Below are 12,696 nucleotides of genomic sequence, written 5' to 3'. Positions count from 1 at the left end.
GAACCCTCTCTAAATCCAGGTTCCCAGGCACCAGCCAAAGGCCAACATTGCAAGCTGGCCTTCCAAGAGAAGCAGGCAGGCCTGCAGTGTTAACTTCTGCCCAGGATCCTAATTGGTGAGACGTTCTGCTTGAATTCAGACTTTGGAATTGTCCATCTACCCTGTAACAGGCCTTATGGTGGGCCCTGCGGGTCTTGCCCTTGTGGAGTTGGTAGTCGTCGGGCCAGGAATAAACAAAGATACAGCTAAATGTAAAATCTTACAAAGCTTGGGCAGTGCTTTCAAGGGAGCTGATGGTGTTCCAGTAGTAAATACAGGAGACCTGGTCAGTCACTCTGAGTTGACCTTTAATAAGAGACCCCAGCAATTGGGGGATACGGAGCCATACATTAAGAATGGAGGGGAAAACGAATGCCTGGGGAGAGGCCTGGTCCAGGCCAGGACCCTGCTGGGGAAAGAGCTTAGCTGTCCGCAGAACTGAAACAGAGCTGGGTGCTTAGGGTGGAGGAGTCCGCACACCATAGAAGGAAATGAAGCTTCCAGGGTGCTGTGAAGTCCTCCCCAGACACCCAGCCCTGCTGTCAGGCCCTGTGGGTCCTCGTAAGTGACTGGGTTTTGATTACAAGTGCGGTGAGGCGCCCTTAAAATTCAAACAGAACAATGAACTTTTTTTATATATAAATTTATTTTATTTTTATTTATTTTTGGCTGCGTTGGGTCTTTGTTGCTACGCGTGGGCTTTCTCTGGTTGCGGTTAGCAGGGGCTACCCTTCGTTGTAGTGCATGGGCTTCTCATTGCGGTGGCTTCTTTTGTTGTGGAGCACGGGCTCTAGGCGTGAGGGCTCAGTTGTGGTGCTAGGGCTCTAGAGTGCAGGCTCAGTAGTTGTGGCTCACGGGCTTAGCTGCTCCGCGGCATGTGGGATCTTCTTGGACCAGGGCTTGAACCCATGTCCCCTGCATTGGCAGGCAGATTAACAACTGCACCATCAGGGAAGCCCAGAACAATGAACTATTAATCAGCCATGAAATAGATAAAAATAGATTAAAAAAATAGATAAAATAGATGATACAGCTACAACATGGGTGAGCCTTGAAAATGTCATGCCAAGTGAAAGAAGCCGGTCACGAAAGGCCACAATGTTATGGGATTTCGTTTCCGTGAAATGTCCAGAATAGGCAAATCCACAGAGACAGAAAGTAGATTGGTGGTTGCCAGGGGCTGGGAGGGAGCAGGGCATGGGGAGTGACTGCTTAATGGGTATGGCGTCTTCTTCGGTGGTGTTAGAACTAGATACAGATGGTGGTTATACAGCATCGCAAATGTACTTAATGTCCTTGAATTGTCCACTTGAAAATGGTGAAATAGTACGTTGCATGTGTTTTGCTGCCAAATAAGAACGGCTCCCCTGTCAGCTGTTCACCGAGAAGGGATGCGGCAGTGGTATGGGGCGATGACTTTTGTGCCAGAGAGGCTTTGTGGTCATTGGCCTTATGCTGTAAGGCAGAAGTCCCCAGAGACACCAGAGACCGGTGTTGTGGAAGGCAGTTTTTCCACAGACCCGGTTGGGGATGGGGGATGGTTTCAGGGTGATTCAAGCGCGTTGCATTTATTGTGCACTTTATTTCTGTTATTATTACATTGTAATATATAATGAAATAATTATACAACTCACCGTAATGCAGAATCAGTTAGAGCCCTGAGCTTGTTTTCCTGCAACTAGATGGTCCCATCTGGGGGTGATGGGAGACAGTGACACCCAAAGTGTGTTGCTTATGTCCAGTCTGCTCCGTAAGATGCAGGTTAATTGTCACTTGCCACTCACTGATAGGGGTTGTTTTTGTTTGTTTGTTTTTGCATTGATAGGATTTTGATATGAGTCTGTAAACAACCGATTTATTATGGTCTCTGCAGTCAGACCTCTCTGCTGATGATAATCTGTATCTGCAGCCGCTCCCCAGCGCCGGCATCACCGCCTCCGCTCCACCTCAGATCACCAGGCGTTAGAGTCTCATGAGGAGCACGCAAGCTAGATCCCTCGCATGCGCGGTTCACAGTAGGGTTCGTGCTCCTGTGTGAATCTAATGCCCACGCTGATCTGACAGGAGGCCGAGCTCAGGCAGGAACGCGAGCAACGGGGAGCGGCTGTAAATACTGACGAAGCTTTGCTTAGCTTGCCCGCCTCTCACCTGCTGTGTGGCCCGGTTCCTAACAGGCCACAGACCAGTACCAGTCCGTGGCCTGGGCGTTGGGTACCACTGCTGTAAGGGCCTTGGGATATTGAAGAGCTATCCTCAGCAAATTCAGCTCTCAGCCCTGGAGGAGTGCATTCCAACCCGCCTCCTCCCCTGTCCTTACTCTCACTGTTTTGTCCTTCTGGCCCGCAGATGTTGGCTGATGACGCAGAGGCAGGCGCTGAGGATGAGAAGGAAGTTGAGGAGCTGAAGAAGCAGGGCATCAACCCCCTGCCCAAACCTCCCCCTGGCGTGGGCCTCCTGCCCACCCCGCCCCGCCCACCTGGCCCTCCGGCCCCGACCTCTCCGAATGGCCGGCCCATGCAGGGTGGCCCCCCACCCCCGCCCCCGCCCCCGCCCCCGCCCCCCGGCCCCCCTCAGCTGCCCATGCCCGTGCATGAGCCGCTGTCCCCACAGCAGCTGCAGCAGCAGCAGGACATGTACAACAAGAAGATCCCCTCCTTGTTTGAGATCGTGGTGCGGCCCACAGGACAGCTGGCTGAGAAACTGGGTGTGAGGTGAGTGCCTGGGGGCTTTTCTGGGCTCAGCCAGGCTCCTCTGTGCCAGGGCCCTGTGGCCTGGAACCTAACCAGGCCAGCATCCTGCCTCTCTCCAAAGCCCTCAGTGGCCTGGTCTGGAGCCCTCTGTTGCTCAACCATGAGCTCAGGGATGTGTCTCCTCAGGGATGTGGCTGCCACCCTTCCTCTGCAGCCCTGCTCACGGGCACCATTTTCTCCTTCCAGGTTCCCTGGACCCGGAGGACCCCCAGGACCGATGGGCCCCGGGCCCAACATGGGACCCCCGGGGCCGATGGGGGCCCCGATGCATCCTGACATGCATCCCGACATGCACCCGGACATGCACCCTGACATGCATCCGGACATGCACCCTGACATGCCAATGGGCCCTGGCATGAATCCTGGCCCGCCCATGGGACCTGGCGGCCCTCCAATGATGCCCTATGGTCCTGGAGACTCCCCACATTCTGGAATGATGCCCCCCATCCCACCAGCCCAGAACTTCTATGAAAACTTTTACCAGCAGCAAGAGGGCATGGAGATGGAGCCAGGACTCATTGGGGACGCAGGTATGCAGGGCTCAGGGTGGGGGCCAGCCGGGGCTGCTGGGGTCTGCACAGTGGAATGTAGTCAGGAAGATTTGGTTTTTCTTCCTTGGTCTGAGTCTTTGAAAACATGAATCCAACTCCATCTCTGTCCCGTGAGTGGTTGAACGTTCTCAGTGACGTGGGATTCACTACCCTGTTGAGTCTAGGAGGAGTGTTATGATTACCATCACTATAACTTATTTAATTTCTGTAAGTTTTGCTTGGTGTGTGTGGAGTGGGAGCTTGGGAAGTTAGAGGGATGGGTGTGGAATGGTGTTGAACTTCAAGGCTGAGGTGCCCTCAACCAAAGCGGCCTCCTTCTGGGGTGGTTCTTGGCTTGGAGCTGCCTTGCGACTCTGCTTGTTCTGTCCCCACAACTGACCATCTTCCTTCCTCCTTTCCTTCCTTTCTTACAAAACGAGAACATGTGTTGGTAACAAACTAAACGTCCGACAGTTGGGTGCTTGGATGACAGTGCCGCATCAGTAGGAGGCGGTGTGCAGCCCTCAGAAGGATGAGATGTGTCATTGCTGCCAGGGGCCAGGCGTGCTTCTAGGCGTGGGGTCAGAGCAAGCAAAGCACGTAGTCCTTGCCTTAACTGCATTTGAGTGGAGGGAAACCGACAGGAAATGTGTAAACAAGGTCGTCAGCTCGTTTCGGCATTGGTCATTGCTGGCGGTGAAATGGGGCACCGTGTGAGGGTGACGGGTGGAGGCCGGGCCTGCTGGGTGCGTCACAGCCAGCAGAGGCCTGTCTGAGAGGTGAAGGCGGGGAGGGAGTCGTGGGCTTGGCTTAGGTGGCAGCTGCAGCAGGTACGGAGGCCTCAGCCAGTCACCTTGTTTGTGCAAAACAAAGGTGTCCGTGTGGCTTGGAAAGGGAGGACAGGGGAGAGAGAGAAGTCCCAGCACACAGGACCCTGCGGGCCATGGTGAGGTGGACTCGGTGGAAGAGTGACGGGGATAGTGGAGGAACACAAGGGCGATGGATGCTAGTAGGGGCCGGAGGGGAATCTTGGAAGCATGTGGGCTGCCCTTGAGTCGCCCTGGGCAGAGGTGAGGTGGGTGGCAGCCGGGAGAGGACAGGGAGCAGCAGGGCTAGGTTTAGAGGTGCAGCCATAGGGCCAACGTGACAGGGTGGCAGGGGCGGGTGGGGGTGCCAGCTGCGGGGCAGAGGTGTTCATGCGCTCTGGGTGTTCATGCCGAGCCAGGTTGGGGCAGGGCAGCACTTCTGCTTTGGCCACATTAAGCACGAGGTGCCTGTTTGACAGCCATGCAGACGTCAGGAAGCTGACCAGGCTGGAGGTCAGTGTGAGAGTCTTTGGCATCTCAATAGTGTTCAAAGGCATGAGAGCAGGTGTTTGGGGCAGGGAGCCAGGTGAGTGCTTGTTCTCAAGTGAGAAAAGCAGGCGACCTGAGGGGGCTTCCTCCCCCTTTAAACAACCTGTATGAAACGTGCATGGAAAAGGTCTGGGTGGGGAAGAAAACCCGAAAGTCTGTCGAGCTGATAACAGTTGGTATCTCTGGAGTAATTCACTCTAATGCCCATATCATGAAATCTACCTTTTTAGTACTATTCAGTTGTTTTTAATATATTGAAAATAGCAGAACCGTCAAGTAATTCACTCTTGAATTCCGTGCAAGGGGGACTGGGTGGGACTGTTGTTTGAGGAGTGTCCCCAGCTCCGAGCCAGGGTGTGGCTCAGAGCAGACTCGCCCATCAAGTTCACATGTTATGAAGTTCAGGGGCTAGAAGAAAGTGACCTTTCACTTTTTGCTTTATACACTTTGTGTATGACATATTTGCATATTTAATCACTTTAATCCTGGAAGTTTCCTTTAAGTTACAGATGCACTTTCTTGGTAGTGCTGGCCACGTTTTGGCTGCTCAGTAGGGGAGCCACATCACACGGTGCAGATAGGGGATATTTCAACCTTGCAGAACGTGCGCGCGCACACACACAAGTCTCCAGGCGTGTCGTTGAAGATCTGCCCACGGTGTTCCCCTCATCTTTGGCTCTGACTTGGGTAGCATTTGTGAAGGGAGGTGGCTAATGCCGGGCGCCTGCCCGCCCTTCGAGAATGAAGGCAAGCCCTTCCGCCTTGTGCTTCCTAGATGCTGTATGGGAGAAACACCCCCACACCCAGTCCCTTTAAATGCAGCAGCACGCTCATAAACGTTTGTGGAGTTAGGAACCCATAAAGGGAGGAGGAATCACCCGTCAGCCTCTGGGTGGACATGTAGCCATAGCAACATTGTGGTGTATTTTCTTCTCTTCTTTTTTTTTTTTTTTTTACGGTACGCGGGCCTCTCACTGTTGTGGCCTCTCCCGTTGCGGAGCACAGGCTCCGGATGCGCAGGCTCAGCGGCCGTGGCTCACGGGCCCAGCCGCTCCGCGGCATGTGGGATCTTCCCAGACCGGGGCACGAACCCGTGTCCCCTGCATCGGCAGGCGGGCTCTCAACCACTGCGCCACCAGGGAAGCCCTATTTTCTTCTCTTCTTTACTAGTCTTTGTTTACCATGGTTGAAGTCATATTCTGAGCTTACTGAGAGATTAGGGTGTGTTTTTCTTTATTGATTATTTATTTATTTATTTAAAGAAATCATAAAATTAATGCTCATCAAGAGTAATTAAGACAGATCAGAAATGTGTGGAGTAAAAAGTGAAAGATCCCGCAGCCCCTCTCTCCTGTTCTCATCCCCAGAGGGACTGTTTTCTGTCTGTCTTTTCAAAGCCTTTTCTTTGTGTTTTACAAACATCCGTACGATGTTCTGTCCTGTTTTCACCTCATGAGCATTTGCCCATGTCACTAAACCTCACCGTGAACCCCATTCTCAGTGGCTGCATCCTAGGTGGGACCCTCCCTGCCCCCCATTGGCTGCTCCGTCCTCCGCTGCTGGGCTTTCCGTGGGGCCCCTCTTGGGGAGGGTAGGAAGGGACGGGCTACACATTCTCACCCATCGCCATCAGGGGGTGGTTTTCCAGTTAAGGGCACGGGTGGGTCGGAGTTGGTGCTGTGAGGCCCTTCCCGACATGAACCCTCGGTTCTTCCCTGCCACAGAGGACTACGGGCACTACGAAGAGCTGCCGGGGGAGCCTGGGGAGCACCTCTTCCCCGAGCACCCTCTGGAGCCTGACAGCTTCCCTGAGGGAGGGCCCCCAGGCCGGCCGAAGCCGGGCGCCGGTGTCCCCGACTTCCTGCCCTCGGCCCAGAGGGCCCTGTACCTGAGGATCCAGCAGAAGCAGCAGGAGGAGGAGGAGAGAGCGAGGAGGCTGGCTGAGCGCAGCAAGCAGGACCGGGAGAGTGAGGAAGGCATGTGTCCTCCCCAGGGGCAGGGGCTTCCCTGACGGGCGCAGCCCCCCGGGCCGCCGTGCAGGGCAGAGGTGGGGAGCACCTAGGTCGGGTTTTGTGTCAGAAAGGGACCTGTGGCCGGGGAGGACCCCTGCCCAGGGCTGTGAAGCTGCTGGGGCTGCTGCATGTCCCTGAGAAAATTAGAAGTCGGGGCTGCCCTTCTGTGTCGTGGGGTTCGGGAGAAACCCTGATCCCATTGAGGAGGGAGGTGGGCTGGTCCCTGGAGGAGACAGCAGGCAATAGGGTTCACCCCCTGCACCCTTACAGAGGAGGCTGTAGGGAGATTCTCAATCCCCCTTTCCCAGATCATGTTCTCGGGAAGCCAACAGATGAGAGCTAGTCATCGACATAAACTAGTAATGATCACAGGCACAGCTGCCAAGTCTCAGGTGCTGTGCAGTGACCTGATGGTATCCACCCCAGGGTGAAAGGGGGCGGACAGAAACGGTATGTAGAACCTGAAGCCAGAGGCCATGGGTGGCCCTGACCAGAGCCGAGGAGCAAGTGGGACAGTGAGAACAGGGGACAGCCCCCTCCCCTAGGGGCTCCGGTTGCACCTGCCTAGAAAGTTGGACATGGGCTAGCTTCTGAGTCTGCCCACCTGGCCCCGCCTCTTATCAGCTGGTGACTGCCCTGCCCTGGGTCGCGGAAACGTTTTGAGGGGCCTGGGAGGCACGTGTCTGTGAGCCCCAAGCGCAGTGAGAGCCAAGGCAGCAGTAGCTGCTCACAGGCACTCAGAGCCAGGCCTGCCGTGCTGGGGCCTGAACCTGCCCAGGAGGTGAGGAGGTGGCGGCAGAGCCCTGGACTCGGAGTCTGAGCTCAACCCTGGCTCCGTCCCCTATCTTATGGCACTGTCTGTGCCTCTGTTTTTCTTATCTGTCAAATGGGCGTGATGATAACGCTATATCCTGGGTGTTTGTGACAAATAAGACAAAGTACTTAGAATGGTGCCTGTACGGGGAAAGGTCCATAAACGATAGCCAGAGACCTGCCAAGCTCGGTGCTTGGCCTGCCTGAGCTCACTGGCTCTTCGTGGCATCCTGTGCTGGGGATGGGGTGTTGTAAGAGAGGAGAAACTGAGGTTCTGAGAGGTAAGAGGCAGGGGAGTGGGCTGCCATGGGATCCAAAGAGGACTGGTGGCAGATGTGGTGGCCACTCACCCTCTCCCTGCTCCTTTCTGCTTTTTCTCAGGTGACACTGGAAACTGGTACTCAAGTGATGAGGATGAGGGTGGGAACAGCGTCACCTCCATCCTGAAGACCCTGAGGCAGCAGACGTCTAGCCGACCCCAGGCTTCTGTCGGGGAGCTGAGCAGCACTGGGCTGGGGGACCCCCGCCTCCAGAAGGGACACCCCACGGGAGGGCGGCTGGCTGACCCCCGCCTCAGCCGGGACCCCAGACTTAGCCGCCACGTCGAGGCTTCCAGCAGTTCAGGCCCAGGTGACACAGGACCCTCTGACCCTCGACTGGCTCGCTCCCTGTCTACCCCCAAGCCCGAAGGCGGCCTTCATTCCAGCCCCGCAGGCCCCAGTGGCTCCAAGGGGTCTGGGCCACCCCCTGCAGAAGAGGAGGAAGGGGAACGGGCCCTTCGGGAGAAGGCTGTGAACATTCCCCTGGACCCCCTCCCTGGGCACCCACTGCGGGACCCGCGCTCGCAGCTGCAGCAGTTCAGCCACATCAAGAAGGATGTGACCCTGAGCAAGCCGAGCTTTGCCCGCACTGTGCTCTGGAACCCTGAGGACCTGATCCCCCTGCCCATCCCCAAGCAGGATGCAGTGCCCCCCGTCCCTGCGGCCCTGCAGTCCCTGCCTGCCCTGGATCCCAGGCTGCACCGCACCACCACCTCGGGCCCCCCCAACCCCCGGCAGCGCCCAGGCACCTCTACAGATCCCAGCACATCTGGCTCTAGCCTGCCTGACTTTGAGCTCCTCTCTCGCATCCTCAAGACTGTCAATGCCACTGGCCCCTCGGCGGCCCCTGGCCCCGGTGACAAGCCCAGTGACCCTCGAGTGCGGAAGACACCCACCGACCCCCGGCTGCAGAAACCAGCAGACTCTGCTGCCTCCTCCCGGGCAGCCAAGCCTGGCCCCACCGAAGCGCCCTCTCCAGCTGCCAGCCCCAGCGGGGAGTCCTCCCCGCCAGCCACCGCCCCCTATGACCCCCGCGTGCTGGCAGCCGGCGGCCTGGGCCAGGGCAGCGGGAGCGGGCAGAGCAGCGTGCTGAGCGGCATCAGCCTCTACGACCCCAGGACTCCCAACACGGGTGGCAAAGCTGCAGAGCCGGCCGCTGATGCAGGCACCCAGCCCAAGGGCCCTGAGGGCAACGGCAAGACCTCCGCCACCAAGGCCAAGGAGCCCCCATTTGTCCGCAAGTCCGCCCTGGAACAGCCTGAATCGGGGAAGTCTGGGGCAGATGGGGCCGCAGTCACGGCCACAGACAGGTACAACAGTTATAACCGGCCCCGGCCCAAGGCCGCTGCGGCCCCCGCCGCCGCCACGGGCGCCCCGCCAGCAGAGGGCGTCCCGCCCCAGCCCGGCGTGCACAACCTCCCGGTGCCCACCCTCTTCGGGACCGTGAAACAGGCACCCAAGACGGGCTCCGGAAGCCCATTTGCTGGCAACAGCCCGGCCCAAGAGGGTGAGCAGGACGCTGGGTCCCTGAAAGATGTTTTTAAAGGCTTTGACCCCACTGCCTCCCCCTTTTGCCAGTAGTGTTAAGCCGGAGTCGAGCGCTCCCTGCACCCCACCCTTCCCAGGGCAATATTTAAGGGCAGCAACCAGAGTTGGGGACTTGGGGGGAGGGGGGAGGGGGTCTGGGTGTTCTTTCTTTTCTTTTTTCCTATTCTTTTTTCTTTTCTTTCCCCCCCCCTTCTTTTTTTTTTAAAGTAGTACTTTCTTTGGAACATATAAATTGTATATAACTATCTTTAACTTCTGGTCAGTGCTGCGGGGCTCCTAGGCTCCCGCCAAGAAAACCTACATGTGCATGTGTACATTTGCGAGTCCCCTGGGCCTCAGCCCCAGCTGGCACTCCGCCTGGCCTGGCCAGGCCTGATTTTCAGGGACTTCTTAAAGGCTGGGGCCCCAGTTTGGTGGCTGGGGGTCTGGTGGGTTTTCTGGGCAGAGCTTGGCCCCTCCCCCTATCCTACCCCCCCCCCACCCCCAGGACAAAGGGAACAGCAGGCGTCGAGAAGGCACTGAGCACTGCTCACCCTGTGGTGCATGAGCAAGAAGAGACGGAGCCGAGATGGTGGGAAGGACCCGCATGGAAGCAGGTCTAGGCATTTCTGCGTCTCCTCTGCAGTGTGCAGGCCATGATGACCCGCTTCAGGGGCCAGCGGAAGTGAGAAAGTGTCAAGACAGAAGGAAAAGAGAAAGAGCCTTCGGAAGCTGCCTGGGCCGGGAGAAACAAAGTCCTTTTCTACTGCTCTCTCATCTGGATTCACACACCGGCCTCCCTGCCATCCTCCGTCCAGAGTTCATCCCAGAGCAAACCGGCGCCCTCCAGCCTGCGACAGGAGACTCCGGGTGAGAAATGGACCTGGAGTCGGCAAGGCTGGTGTGGCCAGGAGCTGCCTGCGAGAGGCAGAGCACGCGCTTTCCATCAGCTTAGCCCGTCCCGTCCTGTCGTGTCCCAGCCGTGCCTTTCCCCCTCGTGCTGGGCTCTGTCCTGGGCTCAGAAGGCAAAGTGCCCAGTGAGCCGGCCCCGGCCCTCTGGGGACAGCTCAAGGATCCATGGCACGGCCACGCCATCAGGCTCCTGACAGAGGGATCCCTGGGTGGTTCTCGGCAAAGTGTTTTTGCTTTCTCCGCTTTCTTCACATCTCCTTGCACCATATTTTTAGGGCCCGTGGTTTTGGTGTGTTTGGTTTTCTTCCAAGCTGACAGGTGCATGGGTTCGAGGCGTGTACAGAGTTGGATTTGTGGATACTTCCGGGAGGGGGCCTGAGGACACGGTGGGAGACTAGCCAGGGCAGGGTGTGGGCTACTGGGCCCTCTCCAGGAGAGGGACTGGGACCCCCACTGTGGGCAGGGGCCATGGGACCCAAAGCCTGTATCCTGCTCTCCTCATCCGGCTGAGCCGGGAAGGGAGCATAGATGCCTGCCCGGGCTCCGCCCGACCTCCCCCAAGACCCTGGCTGAGGTCCCATCCTGTCCACAGAGCCCCAGAGAAGGCCTACCCCGTGGACGTGGCCTGAGGGGAACCGGCGAGGCTTGTGCGGCCGGGGCTCCCTCCCGCCTGTGTGCCGCTACTGGCCGGCCGTCTCCTGCCTTTTTCCTCCTCATCCCACCGTCTCAACCACCTCGCTTAAGGGCCCTGACTCTTTCTTACTAATAATGAGGAAACATGGTGTCCCAGCCAAAGGGTTCCCCCTCCCACCTCCTCGGGGTAGGAGGTTAAAGAGGGTTCAATACCAAACGCCCTGCCCCAGAAGAGAAATAGTCTTTGAGTTTGGGGCCGGAAGCAAGGGCGGGAGAGGCAGTGCGCCATGATCAGGTTGGTTTGGTTTGTCTTTGTGTCTTTTTGTTTTGTTTTAAACAATCATCAGTGAGATTTTTCTTCAGCCACCAGTGTTGGCCTTGAAGCAGAGGGCTGCAGCCCGTAGTGTTTGTAAAATAAGAAAGAATACACAGTGTGGCTGTGGTTGGGTTTTTTTTTTCCCTCCTTTGAGAATTTTTTTTATAAAAGCAAAATTAAATACTTTTTTAAAACTGAAATCTGTGGATGAAATAGAAGCTGGAACCCACCTCTTGGAATATTCAGCCTAAGAACCTCATGGGACTATGAATTCACCTGAAATTTTCATTTGCCATCAGGCTGAGCTTTTAAAGAAAAATTGTTCTCTAACCAGGATTGTAACAAAAGTGTAAATACTATTTCAGAGTTGAAAGTTGATGGTGCAAATATGTATATAACGTACTGTATTTTTACAATGATCGTCGCATGACTCTATTCCACCCCTTTTTGTACTCCATATCTGTCTTCCAGAAACGTCACCTGCCCTTTCTCCTGTGGTCTCTTAATCCAATAATTGTATTACTGCCATTAAAGGATGCAGTTATTTTAAAAAGCCTGTGGGTCTTGTTTCTCCGTGCTGCCCCCACCATCCCTTGTCCCAGAAATGACAGGGCGGGGGTGAAACCTTGAAACCAGGGTCTCTTCTGGGTGACCAGTCCCAGGGTGACATTCATGATGACACTGTGGGAATGGTGCCTCCCAACAGCTTCAGCTTCCCTTAGCGGCTGACGAGCTGACGACTGCATTCCACAGTTCTTGAGCTCTGGCTCCGGGCCAGTCTCGGCCTTTAAGGACACAGGTGGCCCACACAGGCATGGTCCTGCCCACCGCACAGATCACAGAAGAGGCCAGTGATGAACTCAGGACAACTGGGCTGGCTGCTAAGGATGAGAAACGGGAGCCCTCTAACTGCTGTAGACTGTGTCACCTCAAAATTTATATGTTGAAACCTAGTCGCCCAATGCAATGGCGTTTGGAGGTGGGGCCTTTGGGAAGTGATGAGGTCAGGAGGATGACACCCTTACGAATGGGGTTAGTGCCCTTATAAAAATGAGACCCCCACAGAGTATCTCTGCCCCTTCCTCCGTGTGAAGATGTGGCAAGAAGACAGCCATCTGGGAACCAGGAAGAGGCTCTTCACCAGACAGACGCTGAATCTGCTGGCACTTGATCTTGGACTTCCAGTCTCCAGAACTGTGCTATTTTGTTACAGCAGCCCCAGCGGACTCAGACATTACCTACTTGTTAACCAGGAGTCTTCTCCGGGGAAGCCGCAGTCGGCGAGGGTGAGAAGGGAGCAGGACTTGGCCTGGAGAGTAGCCATGTGTTCTTTGGACTTCCTTTGGTTTCTGTGTTTCAGTGGGCCTGTTAATTTTCCATGACTGCCATATAAATTATAGAAGCCAAGTGGTTTAGAACAGGAACTTGGAGGGGGGCGGGGGAACAAAACAAAAACAGGAACTTGCTACATTACAGTCCTGGAAGTCAG

General features: G+C 56.1%; 1 protein-coding gene across 10 annotated transcripts in view; it reads left to right on the top strand.

Moving 5' to 3' along the window:
• ZC3H4 (zinc finger CCCH-type containing 4) overlaps positions 1 to 11,760 on the top strand; it is a 43,363-nt gene extending 31,603 nt beyond the window's left edge. For 8 of the 10 annotated variants that reach the window (XM_049702865.1, XM_033430647.2, XM_049702870.1 and 5 more), the window contains 4 exons: positions 2,386 to 2,750; positions 2,976 to 3,319; positions 6,399 to 6,650; positions 7,881 to 11,760. In XM_049702865.1, coding sequence (XP_049558822.1) covers positions 2,386 to 2,750; positions 2,976 to 3,319; positions 6,399 to 6,650; positions 7,881 to 9,400 — 2,481 coding nt within the window. In that variant the 3' untranslated portion in view covers positions 9,401 to 11,760. The remainder of the gene's footprint in view (positions 1 to 2,385; positions 2,751 to 2,975; positions 3,320 to 6,398; positions 6,651 to 7,880) is intronic. The other 2 variants (XM_049702867.1, XM_049702874.1) reach the window with 2 other exon arrangements.
• The last annotated feature ends 936 nt before the right edge of the window (positions 11,761 to 12,696 follow it).

The sequence above is a fragment of the Orcinus orca genome, chromosome 20, assembly GCF_937001465.1.
Source record: "Orcinus orca chromosome 20, mOrcOrc1.1, whole genome shotgun sequence".
Classification (NCBI taxonomy): domain Eukaryota; kingdom Metazoa; phylum Chordata; class Mammalia; order Artiodactyla; family Delphinidae; genus Orcinus; species Orcinus orca.
The sequence above is the reverse complement of the archived record's forward strand: the minus strand, read 5'-3'. Positions and strand labels throughout refer to the sequence as shown.